General features: G+C 35.6%; 1 protein-coding gene across 2 annotated transcripts in view; it reads right to left on the bottom strand.

Annotated features, from left to right (window-relative positions):
- The window catches only part of LOC132095394 (low-density lipoprotein receptor-related protein 1B-like), a 281,074-nt gene that overhangs the window by 154,544 nt on the left and 100,830 nt on the right, over positions 1–25,700 (bottom strand). For both annotated transcript variants that reach the window (XM_059500325.1, XM_059500326.1), the window contains 2 exons: positions 22,570–22,707; positions 4,361–4,480 (listed from right to left, as the gene is read on the bottom strand). In XM_059500325.1, coding sequence (XP_059356308.1) covers positions 4,361–4,480; positions 22,570–22,707 — 258 coding nt within the window. The remainder of the gene's footprint in view (positions 1–4,360; positions 4,481–22,569; positions 22,708–25,700) is intronic.

Raw genomic sequence — 25,700 nt, 5'->3', positions numbered from 1 at the left:
TTATGACAAATTAGGTGTGCTCAAACATGACCCAAATACATAAAATCCACTTAATGTGGCCTCTCGGTGGCTTCTCCCTATGCCATCTCATATTTCCGGGCAAGTCCTGCCTTGCACCAGTCTCTAGAGCTTTGCCTGTTTAAGCTGTACTGAAGTGTAATGTTCCACTGGTGATTTACTGATTTTTTATTAATTAAATGTCCGGAGACACCTTCTTCGATCAGGGTATAAAATAGAGCCTAAAAATTCTTTCTTCCTCCAACAAATGTAGTAAGTGGAAAAAGGCAATATTGTCGAGTGTTACTTAACCTTCAAATATATATATATATATATATATATATATATATATATATATATATATATAATGAGGATTTTGTGACCTTAAATAAATAAAAGCTATTTCACACAAAATCTATAACAAAATAAGTATGCATCTACTTTTGAGAATTTTAAGACCTTAAAATCTCTCTTAGAAAAAAAAACTTGAACCAAAATGCATATACTCTATATACAATATTTATTAAAACATATCTAATATAATTCTAATGTAATGTTTAACAGTTTGGAGCAGTATAAAAAAATAAGTAAGTAAGTACATATAATTGTATGCCATATCCGCATCTAAGGCTTGATTGGTGAAAATTCAATAATAATAATATAAAAATTAGTATAAAGAACAATGCTTCAATTAATTGTACGTATTTATTTTTTACTGTATTGTATATCTTCCTAACAAATAAACAAAACAAACTAACTAAATAAATAAATAAATCATATATGGTAATTGTTTCAATCCAAAAGCTCATGTGGGATTATTGGGTTAGAAAGCTGACTTGATTTGACCCAATTTGGGTTAATATTAGCAATCAGTAACCCGACGATGATGTGTTAGGAATGTGGAGGATGTGAAAGGTAACATGCAGCGAGTCTCGCAAGTTCAAACGCGAACAGATGTGTGTGCGACGAAATCCGTGTCTGCGGTGCTTAAGACCAAATCAAATCAAATCACTTTTATTGTCACATCACCACAGCACATGTGCCTTGGTGAGTGAAATTCTTTGGAGCGTGCTCCAGACAGTGCAGAAACAATTTACATATAGACAAACAGATTTAAACAGATGACAATGAACAAATGCAATATACACATACCTATACGCAGTACACACAGTGTACTATTAAACATACTTACAGTTAGCAATACACATACACAGTTTGTACATAATTACAGTTAATAATACACATTATACACAGCATGTACACATTCAACATTATGTAGACATATATACACAAAATTTGCAAGGGTGCAACTGATCATACATGAATTGGATACGCAAAATATCATGGATGTGCATTGGATGCTATCCAGTGGTAGCAGATATATTATTGTATTAAGTGCAGTGTGTACGTATAGTCCAGTATTGAACTGTGTTGGAGTTAAAGTGCAGTGTGTGGCGTACCATATTGTGGGGTTATGCTGTAGGATTATGCAGTAGGGTGTATTAGTTCTGACTGTTCATTAGTCTGATAGCCTGGGGGAAAAGCTATCTCTCAGTCGGCTTGTGTGGGATCAGATGCTGTGGAGACATCTTCCTGATAGCAGAAAAGAAAGCACTCTTTGGGATGAGTGGCTGGAGTCACTGATGATCCTCCAGGCTTTCCTCATACACCGCCTGGTGTAGATGTTCTGAAGAGAGGGAAGCTAACCTCTAACAATGTGGCGGGAAGTTCACGCGACCCTTTGGAGAGCTCTGCGGTTGCTAGCAGTGGCGTTTCCAAACAAGGCAGTGATGCAACCAGTGCAGGTGTAGAATATTCTGAGGCTCATTCCAAACTTCCTCAGCTGTCTCATGAAGAAGAGGTGTTGATGTGACTTCTTCAGCACTTGCATCAGTGAGTGTAGACCATGAGATCCTCATTGATGTGAACGCAGAGGAACTGTTACTGGAAACAGCCGTAAGCGAAGAGGAGAAAGGTTTTTGAAACTAACTGGAATGTGTTCTTTTCAAACTGGAGGGTTTTGTCCGAGTATGTCCAACAACACTGAGCGGTTACTGATGAGAGCTAAAGGTGGTTGAGGAAGTGGATCAAACCGGTAAAATCAAAGATGGTAAAATCCTGTCAGTTTGCTATAATAAACAGTTTAATCTTGACTTTCAGTGTTTATTACTGTGTGTTTATTGGCTTGATGGTTTGGACATAATAGTTTAGCTTCGTCAGTGGGTGAAAAACTTGTATAAATTGAACAAAATCTTAAATGTGTTCTTAAACAAGAATTTGTTTCTTAAATGTGTTCTTAAACAAGAATTTGTTTTAACTGTATAAACTATAGTTGCTTTGCTTTTTTTACAAGCTGCAAATGTTGTATTTACCCTGTAACTGATTGGAACAAGAGAGAAAAAAGTTGGACTTAAACACAGAACAAGTTTATATTTGCACAGTAATTACTGAGAAAAATATTGCGCTAGTTTTAATTTAATTGTTTGATTGACAAATTAAACCCTCTACTCTTTTGACTATAAAAACATCACAGTATACATCCACTGAAATACAAATGGTGTATTGTGTATTGTTTCTGCGAACAGCTGGAAAGCGGTAAGTTTGTTTTTATCTATATTGAACACCCTGATGGGATATCATGTACAGTTATTTGGTGATAGTGGTGTTGGGAGGTTGCTGCTGTGACTCAGCTGAGATTGACGAATAAGCTTTCATAAGGTAAGTAGACTCATGAAATATAATTCAGCAGGAAATCATTAACTCATTTAATTAGATGTCCAGTTTTGTTGTTCTGTAATCTCCATCATATGTCATTTAATAATAGAATGGTTAAAAAATACCCAGGCCTATAATAAAATAGGTCTACCAATATAAAATTATAAAAAGTATCATCTTTCTAAATTACTCCCAGACATAAGATTGTTGTTTAGACCATACATACCACATACTATTAGAATAGGGACCCCTTAGTTTCAAAATCCTTAAAGTATAAATTATCTGTAATTTTACATTTCGTTACCCCTTTATTCCTCAAACGTTGCATATTATTCCATTATACCTACACAGAGGAACTGAATAGGTTCACTATAATAATAATAATAAAAAAGTTACACCGAAACTTTAGTTTACCTACGCTGTTCTTTGCAGGTTGCATATCTGGTTGTTACCCCATTATTACCCAAACTTATTACACGGCTCTGTAGAATACTTGATTCTGATTGGTCAGTCGTGATATTCTGAGGTATGTTATCCCTCGGTAACAACCGGTAAAAGCTGATAACACAGGCTCATCCGGGTAACTGAAGTCAGTGTTGTACTCCTGCTAGGAACAGTTTTTCTTATTTTAAGCTTTGCGTTTATTTAGCTAATAAAATATTAAAACTCAATTCAAAATGGTGTACAATTATTTAATTATGTCCTCCTAGAGACTCGCTCTCTCATTTCATTCAAACGCAGCTGCTGCCACTTTGCTATGATTGTTTTGTGCACTGTAATGGATTATAAGAGAACTAACAAACAAACATTTCAAAACATTTTCATCTTAAATATTTTATTGCCTTAACTATTTATGTAGTGAAATGTTGTGTAATAAGTGGTTTGACTGTGTCATTTCCCTTAAATGTCCGTCTAGTTTAAATTTCCTGCTTGCTCGCAACTGCTGTGTTCACGGATGATTTGCGTTCAAATATTTCAACTCAAATAAATATTTTGCATCGAATTATTTATTTATGTGGCAAGTAGCCGTGTTATAAGCGGGATAATGTACATCCAGCCGGTTGTTATCTCAGAATTAACACCTTCAAGCTGATACAAGACCCCTCCACGTCCTGATCCCCCTGTTTGGGTTTATTCTAAGAGAACAACCGGCTGGATGTACACTATCCCTTACGTAACATACTGTTTCCTTATACATACATGTAAGTACAGAAACGTACACTGTAGATTCAGTATACGTACATAATTCTTTGCAGGTTGTAATCTAAAGTATGGGATTTGTGCTGTTGATGCTTAAAAAGGCAAGAGACCTCATTGTGTACTGCATTCCCTGACTGAAACAGATTCATTGCTGTAAATCTTTCCTCTGATTTCTGCTACTGAGACAATTAGTCACAACATGGCAATAGATCAGTTATATTTCACCATCATGTAAAACAACCAGCCTCAACATTATATTCAGAGGGTCTCATTTAGGCCAAACCAGGCCGAGAAGTCACTTTGACCTCTGAAGTCAATGCCATGTGTCAAATAAAGCAGGACAGAGGTGTGAAGACACCCTAGGGACAGACAGCCACCCCTCTCCCCCCTCATCGCCCAAAGCTGATCATTTGTCTGATATGCCTGGTGTGACCCTGAGAGTGCCTACCTCTGCAGCTACGCCCATCATCTCCCACCTCGAATCCATCCGCACAGAAGCAGAATGTGCCGTTTCTGGTCATGATGCATCCATAGCGGCAATGCAGCTCGTGACAGGCTGACAGGAGTTCTGTGGGAGGAGAGAGAGGGAGAGAAAGAGTTTGAGAGAGGGAAAAACATGTAAATTGCTTTTTGATTTCACTCCCTCTAAAAGCCCTTCCTTGCCATCAGCGCAAGGATGTGCCAGTGCGTACTGACAGTTGTGAGCCAGAGGCGGGGATCAATAGCACTCCATGAGGGTGGAATCAGAGAGGTGCTCTACACAGGGAAAAAGAGGTATAATTAGAAGAAATACCTAACCTTTCTGCTGAAAATTCTATGGGGAAAGAAAAAGGTTTTGTTTGGAGACCTGCAGAAGCTTTTAGCAATTCTTCCTGGCCTTCGGTCCTCAAAACTCAATCAACCTGCCACAAAAGACTTGTGCACAACTGCTATTAGGTTTTCCATTAATAGTTTCCACAGTGAACCTTTGCTGAACACCATATTTAGCAAGCATATAATGGAAGTGCTGCTTTTTCCATGATTGTTTGACATTCCATAACAAACATTTTGATTGGTATCCAATGCCTTTTTCTTATAACTGAATATGAATCTCCCATTACTATTGCAAAAATGCCACTGAGGAACAAAAATACAGTTATAATGTACCACATGCAGAAAGGTTCATGATCCCAATGAACTAATTCTCATAGGGGAAGAAGAAAAGAAATAGTTTGAAGGCTGTTTTATTTTCCAGTTGCAATAAGTACAGAAAACAAATGCAAAACAAGATCTTTACACAATGACACAAGCAGTCTAACCCATAAAGACCCTAAAGATCATAAAAACCGCTGATACAGATTTTTTTTCGCTTTAAATATAATGATATTTTTGCATGTTGTGTTTTAGGGTGAATATAACAAGTTTTGGAAGTTTTCACAAGTTTAAGGTGAACTAAATGATTTTTGCCAAATGATGTTAATATTTGAAAGCACCAAAAGAGACAAACCCATTACCCAACAGGCCCTTATTTTGAAATCTCTGCCTCACATGTACATACACACATACACAGTGATCAAGGAAACAAGCGAAGATGACACAAGCATATTCAAAGAAAAGCCAGCATTGATTAGTGTGAAACAAGCAAAATTACATTACTCACCTATCAAGAAGAAACAGCGTAATCTCACGATTTACTAATTTGTTCCCTCGATGTACTAAAAAATGCACACGTTTTTCTAAATTGTTCCCTCAATGTACTAAAACATGCACGCAATTACTATTTCATTCCCTCGATTTCCTAAATCGTCTGCACAATTAACTAATTTGTTCTCTCGATTTATATATCATGTATACGATTTAGCAAATCGAGCAAACGAAATAATAAAATGTGCGCATGATTTAGCCTACTTTTTTTCCTGTATGCCATGTGTGGGGCTCCGTAGTTACACATACAGTCATATTTAAAAAATGTCACTGTAAGCTCTAAATATAAAATCACAGAACATAATTTCTATCATTTGGATTAAAAATAGAGACCCCAAACTACTTTAATAATACTTTTGAAGTTATTTACTTATTTTATTTATTTGAGCTCTTACAATAGATCCTGTAAGGCAAACTGCAAAAATGCATTGCATTTTGTGTGTGGAATATCTGACAAAATGAACATAACATGACAATTTTCTACTAAGACGACCCTAAAAGTCACTTTCGAGGTGTCTTTTGTCTGCCTTGCGTGCTGTTCCGTCTGTCATTCTCTCTGGAAGGTCTCAGTGGAATACTAGTGCAACAACCTAAAATTATTTTCATACAGTGCAACAAAGGCCACATCAGCATGTCTCTGAACCCCTCTGTCTGCCTGTCACATATTAAATCGTCTGGCAGTTGCTGAGTTCCAACCGGCTATTGTTCACTGCAATCTTAAGACATTTGTGGGTGTGGATTCAGCTGCATAATTACAATTACTACAAAGACAACTGATTTAACAGCTTCACAAAAACACATGTGAATAAGACACTATTCCGATCTAAAATAATGAGCCCTCACAAAGAAGAGCTTAACTTCAGATTTTCTTTTCTTTTGATCTCCTACATCTAGTGTCTGATTACCATCATTAGCAGAGCATTCATTTATAGAATCAAGCCATATATCTGGTTACAGGGGCGGACTGGCCATCGGGAGCACCGGGACATTTCCCGGTGGCCTGACGGTCATTCTGGCCTGCCGGCTGCCGCTGTGCAGTCGATCAGACTGACGTGCAATAGGCTGTTATGCAACTGCAAATTAATTGACGGTTTTATGAATCTACGAATCAGGCAATCGCGGAGTGAAAATGACACCACCACATGACCAAACATCAGCGAAACACTGCCTAATTGGCTATATCCAGAGGCAGGATTTATCTTAGAAAATCGCGCAGAGACGGAACTTTTATAAATGAGAAAAGCCCTGGCCACAGACACAGCAAGTTGCTGCAAAATCCCAGCCATGTTCGCCAGTAAGGGAGCAGGTCGGTCAGAATTACATTTATATTTAGGGATGGGACGGTTCACTGAAAAAACCGAACCGTTCAGTTTAGCACACACGGTTCGGCACGCGCTGGGACCGCTGTTCAACTTAAATCTGACAAAGCATCTGTAATATGGTTTACTATAAATAACACGTAAAACAAACAGGGTTCAGCTAATATATGTTTCTGTTGATGGAAGCGCATTCTGGATTCCCAGACATTACAACATCAGCGATGAAAAAAAAAAAACCTCTACAAATCATTCACTCTTGTTCAATACTAATATGAACACTGTATCAGTCTTCATATTAATCGAACAGCAACAGCAAAGAAATCACTCACTGCTCTTGATTAAAAAGCTTTTTTTTACTTTTTAATATATATATATATATATATATATATATGCTTATTTTACAAAAGCACAAAGATTTGTTTTTATTGTGAATGTTACATTTAAAACCATTTAACTGATTGCAATAATAGGTCAAAATTCTCAAAGTTCGGTTAACAGTTAACCAGTTAAAATGAACATCCCTACTTAGAAGGCAAAGCATAGATTTTAAAGTGCTGTAACCCACCCCCCCCCCCCCCACCCACATAAAGGGTTATTTATTTATTATAAAACGTTCCTATATCCGACAGATTTTACTGAAACAAGTGTCCTGAGAAATCACACCCATCGCTGTGACAGTCCTCAGCTCTATAAACAAACAAACAAACAAACAAAAAAAATTGTCAGGAGAGAGGTAAATGCATTTTTTGCCAATCACAAATGCTCTCTGCCTGTTATTCTGGACATTCAGGTTATTGACATGGGGTTGGCAGACTGATTGGAGGTTGGGGTTTTGTAGAAAGAGCATGTGGTTGAACTAAAATCGCCCACAGCACATTTAGGACCTGTTGTGTTTTGATAGTCCAGAAAAAAATCTACACTAGTTTAAGCTCTGATCTTGCTATTCATACAGGTACGCCATAACTCTGAGCAGCTGCATTCATGAACTTTTTATTGGATGCAACCTGCTTTGTGGAGACAAAAGGCCAAGCAAAGGGATGAGATGGTAGGCTGACAGATAGGACTAATCCTTATATCTGCTTTCAAACATCAGTAAGCTCTCATGACCCGGCACGTAGCAGACGGATATTCACAACAATGTCTTTTGCTGATGCTGAAAATGTCATGGCTTTACTAGGCAAAGTTAAAGAAAAGTATACAGAAGTCATATCAGAGAATTCTAAACATTAAAACAGAGTCATGTGACAAGTACAACACATCTTTAAAGGGACAGTCCACCAAAAATCTATTTTTAAATGTTTTGTGAGAATATTTTCTCAAAAAAAAAAACAATGTATTATCTGTATTGTATTATCTGATTATAGGCCAGTTTTTAATGAATATTTGTATATCAGTTTCATGAAAAACACCTGAAAGGTAATCTGAAAACTGTAATAATCATTATAAGCATGCACACTGTTTTTGCTGTGACTGGCTTGCCATGAGTTTAGCACTTGTTGTTTTTGTGTTTTTTAATTTTTATTTTAAATAGTTATTTTTAAAGAAACATCTCAAGGTGGAGTGATTTGTTGCATTCATTTGCATTCTGTAAATGTTGCATTGTTTCATTCATTCTCTGTCTTTCTTGCACTTTATAATTGTGTCCTGTATCACAGTGTGTGTATTGCTATAGAGAGAACGTGTCCTGATTATGGGTTCTCTCATATGCCCTGTATGATGGTGAAAATTATAAATTACAATTTCTTAAATTAAAAATGAGCTCCCTATTGGATTATTTTATACAGCTAGTGTTATATTGCATTCTTATATACTGTAAATTAACTAATACATTCAGTAAACATCTTAACTTTTGGTACTTAAAAGTCAAGTTATCCTAACTTTAAGAGGCTATTTATGATCGCATTCAGTAATGGTGCATAAACATCAATCTACCTATGCAGGTTTTCAAGAGAAAAACATAATTCCCCAATAAATTCTATACTTCTATTTGTTTTTAAAGGTGTTTATTGTGATTGAGCGGTTTTTGAAAACAGCAGCATTGCTCAAAGATTTTTCAATGCATCTCTCGATGAAAATTTGTCTTTTTAGAAAGTATAACATGTTTGCTGGGAATTAACAAAGGCCATAATGGAGAGTTTAGTGGAAAGCCCTTATATGCCGCTACTTTGGCTGTTTTTTATGCAAATGACTAACTTCTGGCATATAGTTGCTTTTTTAAAATATTCCAGATTCATTAACATTAAAACAAAGTTAAGAACAAATTCATGTTTGTACAAATTCAGTTTATAAATACAAATAATCCACATAATCATTAGTGAATGAGACACATTCTTTTCAGGAATAATTCAAAAGATTTGTTTTTAATGCAAAATACTCTTAACTTATTCTCAAGACGGAAATTGCAGTTAAGAAGAATTTTACTTTAGAATGTTTCAAGAATTTGGGACCAGAAGCAGTAAACCTTTATATTCTCCATGGCAAAGCACTTCTTTTTCATGTGACAGAGGGTCAGCCTCCCCTCCAATCACTGTCACCCCAGCCTACATGAAGCTTTACCACAGGAGGGGCGTGATAACAGAATGCTGCTGGCAGTGCGTGACGAGGCTCACTTGATGCTTATTGTGCCCTGTCACCACTGCCATAAATCCAGCACCACGTCTCCTGTGCTGAGCCAGCCTCCTCTTGTGCATCACAAACTGTCCTCGGGGGGCTCTGCCACACGAGGGGCAACCAGTAAGCTGTTGACTCCCTGGCCTAGCCAAGTGGGAACAATCTCCTTTCAAGGGACCTTTTCTTAAAAATTCCTACAGAAAAATGTCAAGGACAATTACTAACTTTAAAAGCCTTGAAAAACATACAGTAGCAAAGGATCAGTGGGGGTCCTCACTTGCTGACCTTGATGACAGCATCCTGTGACTTTCAAAAATACAATAAAATACAGTAAATTCTCAAATAAAAAGTAAGTACAATATGCAAACAATTGTCTGAAAGGGGGATTTATTTACTTACCCTCAAGGGAGACAATATATGTTTCTGCCGCTCTATTTTTCTAGCCAAGCTAAATAGATCAAAACTGACAGCAATTATACTGTATTAACACAAATCTTATCTATAAATGAATCATAAGAAAGTATAATTTTCACAAAGATATTAAGGTGTTAGGTGACCCGATAATGAAAATTCTGTCATTAATTACCCACCATCATGTCATTCTAAACCTGTAAGACCTCCGTTCATCTTCAGAAAACAAAATACGATTTTTTTTAAGAAATCCAAGAGCTTTCTGAGTTTCCATAGACAGCAACACAACTGACATGTTTAAGACCCAGAAAGGTACAGTAGTATAGACCTTGTTGAAAAGTCCATGTGACATCAGTGGATCAACTGTAATTTTATCAAGCTACGAGAAAACTATTTGTGCACAAAGAAAACAAAAATAACAACTTTAAAAAAAAAAAAAATTCTCTTCCATGTCAGTCTTTGACATGCATGCATGTTTTCAGATAAATATCTTAATTTGTGTTCTGAAAAAGAAGGTTTTACAGATTTGGAATGATATGAGGGTGAGTAACTATGACATAATTTTTTTTTGGGGGGTTAAAGGAAAATGATACCATTTTTCTATATTCCAATATGTTCTTCCCTCAGCTTTGACGAGTTGATACGTACCTCTCCCGTCTCAGTGCATGCACTCAATCGCTGTAGCACACGGTGCCACTATGCTAGCGTTTAGCTTAGCACCATTCATTCCTTAGGATCCAAACAGGCAGTGGCGTAGCCAGGGGAGGGGCCATGGGGGCACTGGCCCCTCCTGAAAACTGATTGGCCCCCCAGTGTGCCCCCACCCTTCTACTTGTCTGTCACTCACAAATTCAAATCATAATCTTTCATTTTAGTAAGTAATTCATGATTGCGTCGCGATGGTTCTCAACGAGGACCAAGAATGGCGAGCTGCTGTTTTCCAACGAAAAAAAGCACAAGGTAAGTTGATCTATTTTATATAGCTTATGTTTTTCGATTAGCGAGTTGCTGCAGTGCAAGAAGTGTTTGGTACTAACGTTAACATCTTTCGGTGTTAGACAGACCAGGTTCAATGACGATGTTATCTCCTAGAGCAGACCAAGATGCTAATCATTATATTTACTATGCTCCTCTGATGCTGAATGTAAAAGGGGTTTACTGCGTTACGATTTACTTATTTTTCGGCCGAACGCGCCGATATAGGCAACAACAATTTAAAGCAATGGTTTAAAAATGTATAATTGAAATTCTAATAAAGTCATTATTGAATCATGCAGTCGATTAGCGACTTTTTTCACTTAAGTGAGGTGACGAAACAAATCGTATGATGTATATCTAATGCTCCACACTTGAGACTTTTTTTACAGTCTATGGGTGAGACACATGCAAAAACATCATTTTTTTTACTGGTCAATTTTGAGATTTGGGGCTGTTTGTCTTCAATAACATGTCTTCTTTCAGACTTGTGGTGAAAAAAAAGTCCAAAATACACATATAGGTCTTTATTTTACTACACCTTTAGTCTATTTGCGTCTGTAGATTTCTCATAAATTCAGTTGGCATTCTAAATCACCATGGTGCTCCGCGATTGCTGTCTGCACCCTGGAAAGCTCTCTCTCTAGAGGTGCGATCCATTCGACCGTAAGTGTACTGCGAAGTGGATTTTACAGGGTATTCCGCCATCTTAAGTGAGATTCCAATTCGAAGGGAGCGAACATGTTCAGTTCGAAGGGCACTGCGCACGGCACAGGGAATAAGGGAACATTGATACATCACTTCACAGGAAGTGGAGAGCTATTATCCCCAACTGTCATTGCGCGCAGCACGTCATCACCCATCAGTCAGAATGGCCGTCTTCGCTGTCTTCGTTCATATTCATTACGGATTGTAAAAAGGTATGATAATGTAAAAGCGACTAGAAGCAGATGAGGCTCTGCCATTTTTCTTTATTTTACTTTATTTACCTCAGTGTTTACTATACGGCTGTGCGCGGGAAGAAGGCGCACAAGACCGCTATGCAATTATATGACCATTTATTAAAAACACATATATACACAGTTAACCGAATAAAAGTTTATTTTCATATTTGCATGACAGTTACAGCAGGCTTTAATTCTGTTAATAGTCAAGTAATAGCAGCAATAGTCAATTAAAGTGTATAATAAACACGCGTTTTTCTTTATATAGTACTCAATGTTTTTTTCTTTTTTTATTGTATAGTGTACATATTTTAAATGTGATTGTAAATAAAAATTAAAAAATTAATGTAGTCCTATATATTTATGTTATATCGTAATCTGCGCGACCCCATCGTTGACTTACATTGATGACGTTTGCAGGGCTTTCCAAATGAGCGGTTATTGTCAGTGAATCCACTTCAACTGATATACCGTGCTCAGGGAGTAGGGAGCAGTGAACACTGCGTAGGGACCCTGTCGAATGGAACGCACCTCTCTCTCCCGTACAATGTTCTCGGATCCAAATATGGTCATTTCCTTTTCATCAGCAACCAATTGTGAAAGTACAATGGGGAATTTAACACTAAAAGTGAATCTCATTGGCTGATGCCAATTTCCGACAACGTGATTCGTTCAGATGCATCACGTGACGTGCTCTGACATTTCCACAGTGTTTTTGACTGTTTTTCTGTTTAGTTGAAGGCCATAAATGCTGAGTAATAGGTTTCGATGTGTTTTAGTTGGTTTGTACTGTTGATTGCTAAGGATTTCACAAGATATTGTGTCTGTAAATAGTTGTTTCCACTAAAAAAAATTAGCTTTTACATTACAAATCTTTAAATGCCGTTTTCTCAAAATGAGTTTTTTGTCATTATTATTACTCTTTATTTCAGACTCATGGTCCATATGAAAAGAAGAAAGAATGAAGAGGAAAATACACACACAGAATTTAAAAGACATACAAGCTTGCATTCCAATGCTTCCGCAAACTGGAAAAATACCTTGTATCACTTAATATAACATCATTTAAGACCATTATGATACCATTTTTTTAATCATTCAACCGACATATGAAATTATACATACACTTCCTTAAGACAGCATGCAAAGTAGATACATTATTAGATACAAACAATCGGCTTGCACTTGTCCACCTTGGATATTTAAGCAAAATTCTTAGCGCATCATTAAATGTTACTCTTCATTCTTCAGTACAAACATCTTAGCCTATGTAGCAGCTATGTGCACCAGCTCTCCAGTTATACACTTATATTCTGTATTCTGAAGATATCTCCAGAGGGATTTGTTAATAAATCATTACTGGCCTGATTAATGAGACATTTTAATAAAAAAAAAAAAAATGCCGAAAATATATAAATATATAAATACGCTAAAATCCCTCTGAACATCTTTTTTCATCTTGTGTGTAATCAAAATGAAAAAAATAATTTAGCACCTGGCTTTATCATATGTTCATCATATGTCCGCAAATATCATACATAAATATTTAATGCATGATTAAATAGCAAAATAAATAACTAATACTAAAATAACACTGGACTACTTAAGCTATTCTAAACTGTTTCTATAGGATCCACATATTTTACATGTTAAACTAAAGCTACCTATTTGAACAAGTAGCTATCTAACAAAGTATGGATATATGATATTTTAAATCAATATGCTCAAGATTAATTAGCCTTGACATAAGTAGATTTTGTTTATTCATCAATGCAAATTTACTGCCACTGCTGCTATGCAATCTGAATGGGATGTGGATAATAAACAAAAAACAATTTATTATATTAAATTTATATTAGTTATATTAATTCATTAATTGTGTATTTATTTCTATGAATTATTAATGTTATTCTGCATTTATATAAATAAGGCTATTATATATATATATATATATATATATATATATATATATATATATATATATATGTATGTATATATATATATATATATATATATATATATATATATATATATATATATATATATATATATATATATATTATATAAGGCTATTATAAATAAATTATATTATTATTATTATTTGTGAGTTGTACACTGTTCATACATTGGATTCTTTTATTTATTACAGTTTTTCTTTCACTTTTGTAAAGTGAAAAGTTAATACAAATTGTATTTGATTGTTTTGATTTAGAGCAGTGAATAACTGCTATTAAAATATAATAGGGTATCACTGTTTATTACTGATTTTAAAGGTTACTGAACTCTTGAAATGATTTGGATATACAGTTCAAACAACACAAGATTGGCCCCTCTGTATTAATCGTGGCCCCTCTTGTGCCCCCCAGTTGAAAAAAATCCTAGAATCACCCCTGCAAACAGGGATGAATTTAGAAGCCACCAAAAACTTAAATGATGATATTACTGCGCCAAGGTCGAAGTGCTCTTCCGCTATACATTATAGTTATAATTTTTTATCCGCTTAGAAAATGCCATTGTTTATTTTGTGTCACCATACTTTCTTGTGTAACTACTCATGTAACCGTCTTTAAATAGGGAAAACATGGAAGTGTTTGGTGGGTTCTAAATTCATCCCTGTTTGGATCCTAAGGAATGAATGGTGCTAAGCTAAATGTTAGCATAGTGGCGCAGTGCACTACAGTGATTGAGTGTACCCACTGAGACGGGAGAGGTAAGTATCAGCTTGTCTAAGTTGAGGGAAGAACATAGTGGAATATGGAAAAATGGTGATGTTTTCATTTAACTATCCCTTTAAACAACACAATGAAAATAGTGAACTAGCTTTAACATTGACAGTGTTTCTTGAGCACCAAATCAGCATATAGGAAGGCTGTAAAATCAAAGACTGAAGTAATGACTGCTGAAAAATTTTCTTTGCCTATGAATTTTTATGCCCACCAGATCACATCTCCAACTATTATTCATTTCAGTGAGAGGTTCAACAGAACTTGGAAAACAACAAATTAAACCTGTGGCAAATGAATGATAAAGTTGTTATTCTTATCAATAACTTAGAGAAGATTCTTCCTTCTATTGAAGTAATACACAGATGGCCTGAAAACTACTTATTACCCCACCCACACAAACATGAGTGAAAAGAAAGAGCAGCAGAAGTCTGTAATTTTACTTTCCCATATGGATTAATTACAGGCCAGCTCTGGAGACCTTCATGGCCTTTGTTTCTCCAAGGTCTGTCTTAATCCAATCATTTGCCTGGTTTTCAGGGCCCCCTAATTAATCTGGGACCAAATTAAGATGCTGATCTTTGCACAAGCCATGGCCATTGAAGAAGCAATAGTGTTTAATAAGCATGCCGTAGGCCTGCCTCTCTGAGAGGAATTAAATTTGTTAAAAATTTTACTCTCTTGACAAATTAAAATTCACACAGTATGTGTGCAAATTCATGCATTCCTGATGTTAAAGTAAATGCCATATTTATCAACAGCTGTTTGTGTATGAAAAGTGCACAAAGCATTTCTTAATTACATTGCAATAAATTTGATATACACATGCAATACAATGTTTTGGAAGAACACTTTGTTCACCAAGGCTGATGGTATTATTTGATGGATTGGAATTAAATATTTTTGATGTAAAATACAGTCAAATAGAGTATTACTGTGGAAAATTGTTTCAATTTAAAACAACTATATATATTTTTTTATATGTTTGTTACTTTATTATAATTTTTTTAAATAATGTCCAAGCTGTGCATATTCTTGCACTGATACTTAAATGTCAATCCCGATTCAATAAGCATTACAAATTATCTTCTGTATTCATTTAAATGATGGAAATTCCCATAAATATGCAAGACAAAAGCATCAGTGTAAATCATTTAGCGTCTCAATACATTTTTAACCTCCCTTTCTACAGAGAAAGAATAATGCTGTAATTGGATTTGATATCACCAGATTGTATTGGGTTCTTTCAAAATATTACAAAAGGTAATGATTTGACAGATGATTCAGACGATACAGTGTAAACAGAGAAGCATGTCAAACACTAATGCAAAAAGACTGGCATTTCTAGAAGTCAAAAATAGCAGTGAAAAAGCCAAGCTTTAAGTCAGCCACAGCGTTTAGAGTTAACTTAGAGTTACTACAGCATACAGAGTGTAACTTGTTAAATGCTCTAGCATTTTACTGTTAAAAAGATGTTAATAAAACAACAAAGATTGTTGGAGTACATAAAAAAAAAAAAAAAAAAAAAAAAAACTATTTTAGTTTTTGTATTTCAATATTTCATTGAAATGTGCAATAACCAATTTGTGAGTAAAAATTGTTTCTACATCTTTTTTGTCTTCTTTTTATTTAATTGTTGGCATGTGTACTGGTGTGTACTGGATTTGAGTTTCATCATGGAATATCACACAACCTTCATTTTAAAATACCACAAAAGTCATGCATAAAAGCCATGAGCCAGTTTTGCTGCGATCATTACCAAAAAGACTGTTCCTTCTCTTCAAGATAATCCTATTAGTGAAAATAATCAGACTATGAGACTAAAATTGACGGGTCAAAAAGTCAACGGTGATTTCTTGTTATTGCACAAATTTGACCCCACATTACAGTTTAGGACTATCGCCAAAGGAAGCACAGTCAACTCCACATTGAGTGCTACACTGTCAATATACCATTCAAATGAGGTACTTGACTTTCACATTTATGGTAGCCTAATAATGAAAGGTGCGTGACCCGCTGAGACTAACAATATGAGCCATCTTCAAACAACAGTGAACGGCCACAAACTGTACAGCATCACTGAACATCATCGGTTTCATCTGAAAATGACCAGCAGCTAGCAAGGGGAACGCTTCATGGATTCTGGATGATATTACATATCATTGCACAAAACAAATTCAATAAATATGCTAATAGCTTATGTGTAGGTGAATGCACTCCACTTTTCTTTAAACTGAAGAGAAAACAGGAAATGGCTTGCACTGCATTTGTGGATATTTACTTTGCACCATTGTTACCGCTGCCATCCTGACCCTGGGGGATACTGTTTGTTTGTTTATATGAATTGTTGGAAATTAAAAGTAAATCAAGTAAAATAATTGAATGCTGTTGAGAGGCAAAGGGAGGGAGGGAAGGTACATCTGTGACATGTTTTTTCATTACTTTGCAAAAGAAGTGTTATCTATTAACAATGACATCCCCAAATTTGTACAACTTTGCAAATGCTTGTTTTACTTACGACAAGTTAATGTCTGCTGATGTGCACACTGATTAATTTACTTTCAGCAAGGTTTTGTTGAATAATATAGTAAATTTTCAAAGTTGTCTTTGTAGGGTTGCATCAATACTTATGACGATAAGTAGAATTTATACCATTTTGAACATATACTGTTCAAAAATTTGAGGTCAGCAAGATTAAAAATAATAATTTTATATATAATATATATATATATATATATATATATATATATATATATATATTTATATATAAAATAAAATAATTAAATAAATTATATTTATTAAACAATTTTGCATTTATTTAATTTTAGTTCTTAGGACTCGTTTTGGGGTCCATGGGCACACACACAAACACACATTATATGTATAGTACAGTTATTTTAATATTTATTATTGTACTAATAATTCCTAATCTTACTGTCTTTGCTGTTGATTAAATAAAGGCACACTTTGGGGAACATAAGAAAAACAATTAAAGGGGTGGTTTATTTTTTTTATTTTTTCTAGGCTTGACTGTGTTCATGGGGTGCAGTCTAACATGTTAAATGCATAAATGCTTAATGTTTAATGCTTTGTTTAAAAAAACAAACAAACAAAAAACATTATTTTTCACATAATTTTCCTTTATTCTAGACCGTTCTGTCCATTTCTCTCATGAACACGTCGGTGATTTCCTGGTTTTATGAAACCTCACCCTCAGAAATACACAATGGTCTCAGATTGGTTAGCTGGCCCAGTATGTTGTGATTCGCTAAATCGCATGTGCTCCAGATGTATTGTAAAAAATGGCATTGTCTAATATACTGCTTATCAATTTGAGCCTGACTGAGACCCAGAGAATATTAGTGAAGAGGATCACACAGAACCTGTGCCAGCACACAGCTTTTAATGGTATGTTTTGTTTGTTGTTGTCTCATACTTTTAGATATGCTGTTATTTGTAAATGCTTATGTTAGCTTTTAATATATGGATTTATCCTGACTAAAGCTTCAAAGGGTTCACTTGATGCGATTTAAACATTTTTTTTTACAAGTTTTACAAGCTCTTGGTGCAGAAAGAAGATCTGGAAAGTTGCAAAGAATAAAATCTCAAATCCAAAGAGATATTCTTTACAAAAGTTAAAAGTCAACCACTCATACCTAAAACGGCTCGTTCTAACACGACTCCACATTTCTGCATCACGATGCGGGAAGATTTGCATAACACCACCCAAATGTTCACCCAAAGAAAGGAGGCGTAACTTTTATTCTCGCTGTAGTATTGTTGTTGCCGCGCCGTCATGTTGTGGAGATGCTGTGTGTTTCATTGTGAAAGCGAAACTACTTTGTTTGATGTTCCAAAAGAGAATGATATCTGCTTCGTCATGCCTAGAGCTGATCCGTGCTGGTTGCTGAGGAAATATATCAACTTTGCACAGTGAATACATGTATGTTTAACCTTAAACTGCATAAACATTGCATTACACCAAATACACAACATAATGTTATTTTTAGCAATGTCAAATGACCCTTTTAATACAGTACAGCAACCGGACATGAATCTATGTATAACACTTCTCATAGCTATGTGAAAATAAGTGTATTATAGGAACAGTTCATTGAGCACATTTACATGCACACTAGTAAGCTGATAACTCACAAATATCAGCTTATTAAAATAATCAGTTTTCCCCGTTTACATACACATCATTAACCTGACAATGCAAGTAAGCTGCGTTTACATGACTTCATTAATAAATCAGGTTATTTCCCTGTAGTGACTTCAAAATATAATCATTTGCATATCTGACTCAGAGTATTCCATACATTTGTCAGATGATGTTAAATTAAGCTTGCAACATGTCGGGAAACTTACAGCTTGTATATTATCCTCTCATGCAGTTATAAACTATGAATTGTGACTGAACCACTTCTATTTCTGCTGCATGTTCTCTTATGAGAACAAATTTGTATTATTTTCTGAGTCATGAAAAAGTCTTTTGTGATATATTTCCTTCTTTCTTTACTTCAAGATGCTTGCTTGGTCTAGATGCTCTAATAATGCGTTCCTGTCACGTATCACACATGTGCACTTCAATAAGCTGACAGAAAGCAGGTTATTGCGATTACATATTGTGCAAAGTTGGAGTAAGAGGCAAAAAATAAAAACAAAAACTAGAGAGAGAGAACGTGCGTGTTACAGAGCAGGGAGAAATTGAATGAATTGAATTGAACTGAATTAAAACAAAATTTGAATTTTGTTTAATTGCTGTGCATGTCTTTAGGCATAGATAGATTTTTGTTCATGCTTTAAACGGGAGAGAAGCATCTCAATGGATCCAAACTGTACAACAGTAAGCAGGCAGTTTTAATGTGCAACACATATAGAGAACTATTTCTGTAATCACATTTCAGGGCTGTGAAGAGACTTCCTTTGTACTGAAAGAGACTTTAAGCTTTCTTCTTTTTTATTTTCTACTCCTGTAATTACTTTAATTGGTATGTAATTGCTTTTGAGAAAGGGAATTATGAGCTGCTTTTTAATGACTGAACATAATACAAGCACATACCACAATCGATGAAATTACCTAAGGGTGTTAATTTGTTATTGCATTTCAGCATAAAGACAATGTAAATATTTTTTTTTTTATATTAGCTTGCTTCTAACCAAACATTCTCTAGCCAAAAAACTGTACAACTGTAGCCCTTGTCCTATGCCTGCATGAAATGAGAAAACATATTTAATATTTCTTGGGTCAAAAAAAGTTTGCGAAATACTTCTTCCTCCTCTGCAAATCACTCGCTGTGGTTGGACATTTTTTTTATCACACATGCACACTTAAATTACCCTACAGAAGGCAGGTTTAGGTGTTTATATACTGACAAAAGGCAAAGGCAAACATAGGCAAAAATCCACCTGTATCAATCAGTTTATTACTAAGCCATTTATGAACATACCTCAATAAAGAAAAATGGTTTAACTCGTTTACATGACCATGCGGTTTATTAAGCATAACTAGTTAAAGAATGTGCACGTAAATGCACTCAATAAAGCCTAGAACCACTCATTTCCAAAAAGAAATATAAAACCTGTGCTTATTGAAAGAAAATATTCAAAAAAGGCTTTGACAGTCCCTTTGAAAGACCTTATGTACATAACCACCTGTTACTATGACCAAATGCTGTCACCAGACATTTTCTTGCCACTTGTATGCTCACACCTTGTGAGGAACTTCTGAAAACTCCACCTAAGAGCTCCTAAATTCAAATTTGCCCTCTCCTCATCTCCACCTGTCAAGTAGCAGTACTGGCTGAGAGGAGCGAGATTTTGCACAGTGAAAAAGAGGTGGCCAGGCGGTGGAAAAGAAAAAAGAAAGGAGAAAAACGTTTTTCATGCCATCTCTGAAAATCTCCACTCCATTGAAGGACAATCATTAACATAAAGAATTGCAGAAGTGTGTGAAGGTGAAATAGAATGCTGTCTTTGTCTTCCATATGGTCTGAGTTTTGTGTAATACCCTCCTGGGATTCATTATGTATATTCATTACGAGAGGGGGAGGGAAAGTTTCAGAGGAGAACCAGCTGCCATGAACCAACTTCTCCGCGGTGACCTCATTTCCTCCCGTCTGCAGGTGTATGGCTGGAAACACATGTCGAATGTCCCGGCCCAAACAACTCAGCAGCCAGTGCTTGCTCATTCAATTAGCCCTTTTGATGAAGTATACTATGTTGCTTAGTTCTGCAGACGGTTAAATCACCAACAAAAACACGTCCAGACTTTCCACTTCTGTGCAACCTCTAAATCTGTCTTACGTACCATTACCAACATCTGCATGTGGTTTAAAAGCTAATGAAATTTTCCTTGCACACAAGCTGCAAAAACATCAATATAGAGGTGAAAGACTAAACAGAATAAAGACGCTTGAGTAAGGGAACATTTGCGTTAGGACTGCAATGAAGTAAACTGAGGCCCAGAAGTCTGCAAAATGAGCAAGAGTGGAATGAAAAAAAAGGATTTATTGCCCCAGGCACTCCTTGCTTAATTAGCTGTATCTAAAAACAAACAAATGGAGGAGGAGAACAATGAACATAATGTCTCTTAATGCTTCCTAACACCCAAGGATAACTTTCTGTGATACATCACTTCAGGCTCTGAGCACCTCTCTCTTTATCTGCAATACGTCAAGTCAAAACCTTAATCTTTCTGCCCACTGAACTAGACCAGTCTCTTTCCATGCACTGGAAGGTGATTGGTTTTTCTATCAGAGAAAGATGCTTTGAGGTCAGCCCTTCCTTTAGGGCAGATAAAACTGAAAAGTGAGGTTTGGCTTATAAGGAATTAGCTAATGTGGTGGCAATACAGGGTAATACAACTAATAATGTCATGTTTATATACCAATATAGACACTACAAAAAACAGGCAGCTTTCCATTGTTTCTAGGAGAGGAAATATAATTTGTGGTCAATTTAAAGTATACCTAGTGAAAATAATTATATTTATTTATATGTGCATATTTTACAATAAGCTCAGCTGTTAGTAAACTTGGCCTATTTGTTTCTGCAATACAATAAAATGAAAAATGCAATGTAAAAATAAAAAAAATAACCTAAACTAAACTAAATTGCCTTTTGGGACTAGTGTAAATTTTTAATTAATTTGCAATAAATTAATGATAAATACTTGTTTCTATGAGATAAAAATAAAGGAAATTTTTCTTGAAATTATAATACAATATAATATAATATAAAGAGTCACAATGTAATGAGATTAATGAAAAAAAAGTCAAAATGACCTTTTTATTTGGTGGAAACAGGCTTCCAAAAGAAAGAAAGAAAGAAAGAAACAAACAAACAAACAAACAAAAACAAAAACTATTTTTTGGATACAACTCTGTAAGCAAACAGATAGCATGTACATCAGTCATATTTCTGGAAATACAAAAGTAATTGTTATTCTTCCACCAGTCTCTCAAGTCTAGATAAACATGTTGTTGATCCAACCCTTCAGGACCCCCCAGCAATCCACCTGACATTATAATCTGTTGTTGTTTATATGGATCACTAGCCAGTTTTCAGCCAGGCTCTGGATCAAAGGGCAGGATCAGCTGCTCATGGCACTACCCAGCTGGGTGCCACACTTTTCCAGTTCACCAAAGGTCACACTCTTGGCCCTTTTGAGGTGTGCCGCCTCTACTAACGGGCATCCACCCAATGCCAACTGCTGAGTCGGTATTGTCATATCACAGAGACCAGGTGGCTCCACCGGCTTGTTATTGTGGTCTGGATGATTGTGAACAAGAGTTGATAGTGTCCAACATCACACCTGCGGCGTCATTGACCTGTTTGCCTTCCATTAGCGTAAAACCAATTTATGTAAAGATATGCAGCGTTAAGCTGTCAATATAAAGGCTGTTTGTTTCCAAACAGTGAGCTTACTGATATTGACATCAAGATAAATATCTGTCTAGCAAAGAAATTATAATTTACAGTACTCACCTCGACAGTGGACTCCTTCGTCAAAACCGTCCTCACAGTCTTTAGCCCCATTACAGAGTTTGTTGAAGTGAATGCACTTTCTCGTCCCAATACATTGTATGTGATTTAGGGGACATCTGACTATCACCTCCACCTTACCTAAAGAACAGAAAAGAATGAGGTCTGGTCATACAGGTCTGGTGTGATTTTAGTTAAAACATATCATCCACACAGTTTCACTGTATTGTCAGTAATTACTTTGAAAACCGCTAAGACAGTTTTATGCAAATCTACGTGGTTCAGACAAATGTCACTTGCTTTAATTTGCTAAGCTTTGAGGGATGCAAATTAAAATGGAAACAATCCAGTTGATTGAATTCAGCTTAAAATGCACTGCCAGCCTCAGAGTGATTTCATTTTGTGTCTAAACTTTTCTTCAGCATCATTTCCTGCTGATGGTCCTTTAGAAAAGTTCTAATAGAATGGATACAGGTTTCTCATTTACAATTCAACCTTGCTCTTTCTTATCCTAATGAATGCTAATTTAATTAGCAACTTAAAGCCAATACGTCTCTTACTGTAAAAGTAAAGTTCTGCAGTGCAATGAGGTTGCAGAAACCATTAAAGCAAATTGGTATTTGTTTGAAAGTAGAAATGACTAATTGTTACCTATTTATAACCAATCTGCAAGGACAGATTAAATTGATCAAAAGTGACAGTAAAAAAATTAATGTTACAAAAGATTACAAATAAATGTTGAAATTTCTCTTGGATGTCTCTTGAACTTTCTATTCATCAAAGAAGCCTGAAAAAACACTGATTATAAGAATAAATGTTTCTTGAGCACCAAATAAGCATATTCAAATGATTTCCGAACTAGCGATTGATACTGAAGACTAAAGTAAAGAATGCTGAAAATTCAGCTTTGCATCACAGAAGTAACATATTATGTCAAATATATGAAAGTAGAAAACAGCTATTGTAAACTGTAATGTTATACAAAACTACTGTTTATTACTATATGCAGTACACACACACACACAATGCAATGCACAATGCCATGCACTTTAAACATACTTTCTATAAACTAGATTCTTAATATAAAACCCCCAAAAATTATGACTTTAACGTAAATAAAATTAAATAAACAACGGTTAGAATCAATATGTAAAAACCCTCCAGAAACAATATTATTCAGACCATTACAAAGATAGCACTCCAGATAAACAATAAAACTTCACTAAAACAGGTTGCATGCAGTAAATGATAGCTTTGCTTTAAATAGCCCTTTTCTCCTTTAAAAAAAATACATCAACAGTCTGTAAATGCAGCCACAAATGCAAATGAGTTTACTTGAAGGCATTATTCTGTACAGTAAACAGACGTTTGCATGTAGGCTATGCTGCTAAGCTATTCTGAATCACTCTGTGTGTAAGAGAAAGAGAGCTAGAGAAAGAGAGGACGAAAGAGAGAGACAGAGCCAAAGCCTCTGAGATATCTATTGACACGGCTGCACCAAGCAGCTGTTTAAAGATTCATGAGGCACATAGGTGACCCTCATCTGCTTGAGCAGCCACAAGAACACATAAAACATGTCTAAGTGAAACATCGACTTCCATCTCGCACACTGTGAATATGTCACATTGCACCTTAACTACATTGGTATCAATTACCATAACTGCAACACAGCCACTTAGCGTGAGATTTATAGCTCATGTGACAGGACCTCTTACAAATCTCCGGAGTCCCAGTTTCCTCTGAGCTCTGATCCTACACAACTGAAAACATCCTCCGGAAGAGTCGAGGTTATTCATCAGCTTTCATTTAGACTTCATAAGATAAAATGACGCTGTAATTAAGGGGGTCGTTTAATGGGGGATTGTCATCCCTTAGCATATAACAAGTGTATGATTTATCCGCCGATGCACATTTATGATTTTAACATTTCACCAAAGTATCCCATTGTTCTCACAGACGTTTCCCTTTTTCGTGGTCATGGAAATGTACTGAAACTTTTTTTTTTTTTAGACCACCTCTTTCCGAGCCCCAAGGATATTCTAAATTAGGGAAAGTCAAATGTAAGTGACCTCAACTTTGCATACTCATATTTCAAACGTGAGTACAAAAGGCAGGCTAATCAACCTCACAACCTCGTGGCTTTTCTTCAGAGAGCTTGAGGAGAAGACACAGGACAGGCTTTACAATTAAAACACCATTTATAACAATCCTTGGCCATACATCCACGCACACACAACTCAGCTGATTTAACAGTGTCAGAGGGATTTTGGGGCCCAAATATGTTGATTAATAGCCATGCTAATTTTCAATTAAAACTGTACAGATATACTGGCAAACATCTCTCTAATTATGCATTCATGAGGCGCTTTTCCATTATTCATGAGTAAATACGGCAGCAAAACAATCGAGGGGCCCGTGTCACATGTATTGCTCTGTTAACGCTGTGGAGTGAGGGGCTGTGACAAACTGTGATTATCCTAATAAAACTGCATTGTCAAATACAGAATCATTCCACTCACAAACTGATTGGGGACTAATCTAATCAGATGAGAGGGAGAGATGAATATTCAGGAGTTTCAGATGCACCGTGCTGGATAACACAGATGGCGTCTGTGCAGTTGAGGGATGATAGGAAATTTTGTCTCTTCACCCTGTACCAAATTAGAAGCCAGATAGCACTCATGGTGAAACATCCTCCATCATGAGAAAACTCATGAAAGTGGAGACGGAAAACACATGCTTATCATACTTGCATGTAGGACAAATGTCAAAAAAGATATAGGATAACAGTCTATAGTTAATTATTGTGAATATGTATGCCTTTGGCCTTTTCATTTACATGTCTTGTAAAGTGAAAAGCTTTGTGTTTTTAAGAAACAAATCCATCATTAACTTTAAACCATCGCTTCAAGCCAAAACACCATTTCATATTTCAAAATAACTCATCCTACTGTGAAAAATTCAATCTCCTGTTGTCTTCTCACATCAAAATCTACCAACATATTTGTGACCTTGTACCACAAAGGTACCACTGAATAAATATCCAGTGATTTATGGTTTGTTAGGACAAGTACAATATTTGGTAGAGATACAACTATTTGAAAATCTGAAATCTGAGGGTGCCAAAATAAATC

This window comes from Carassius carassius, chromosome 19 (genome assembly GCF_963082965.1).
Source record: "Carassius carassius chromosome 19, fCarCar2.1, whole genome shotgun sequence".
NCBI classification, from domain to species: domain Eukaryota; kingdom Metazoa; phylum Chordata; class Actinopteri; order Cypriniformes; family Cyprinidae; genus Carassius; species Carassius carassius.
This window is presented reverse-complemented; position numbering and strand designations above follow the sequence as displayed.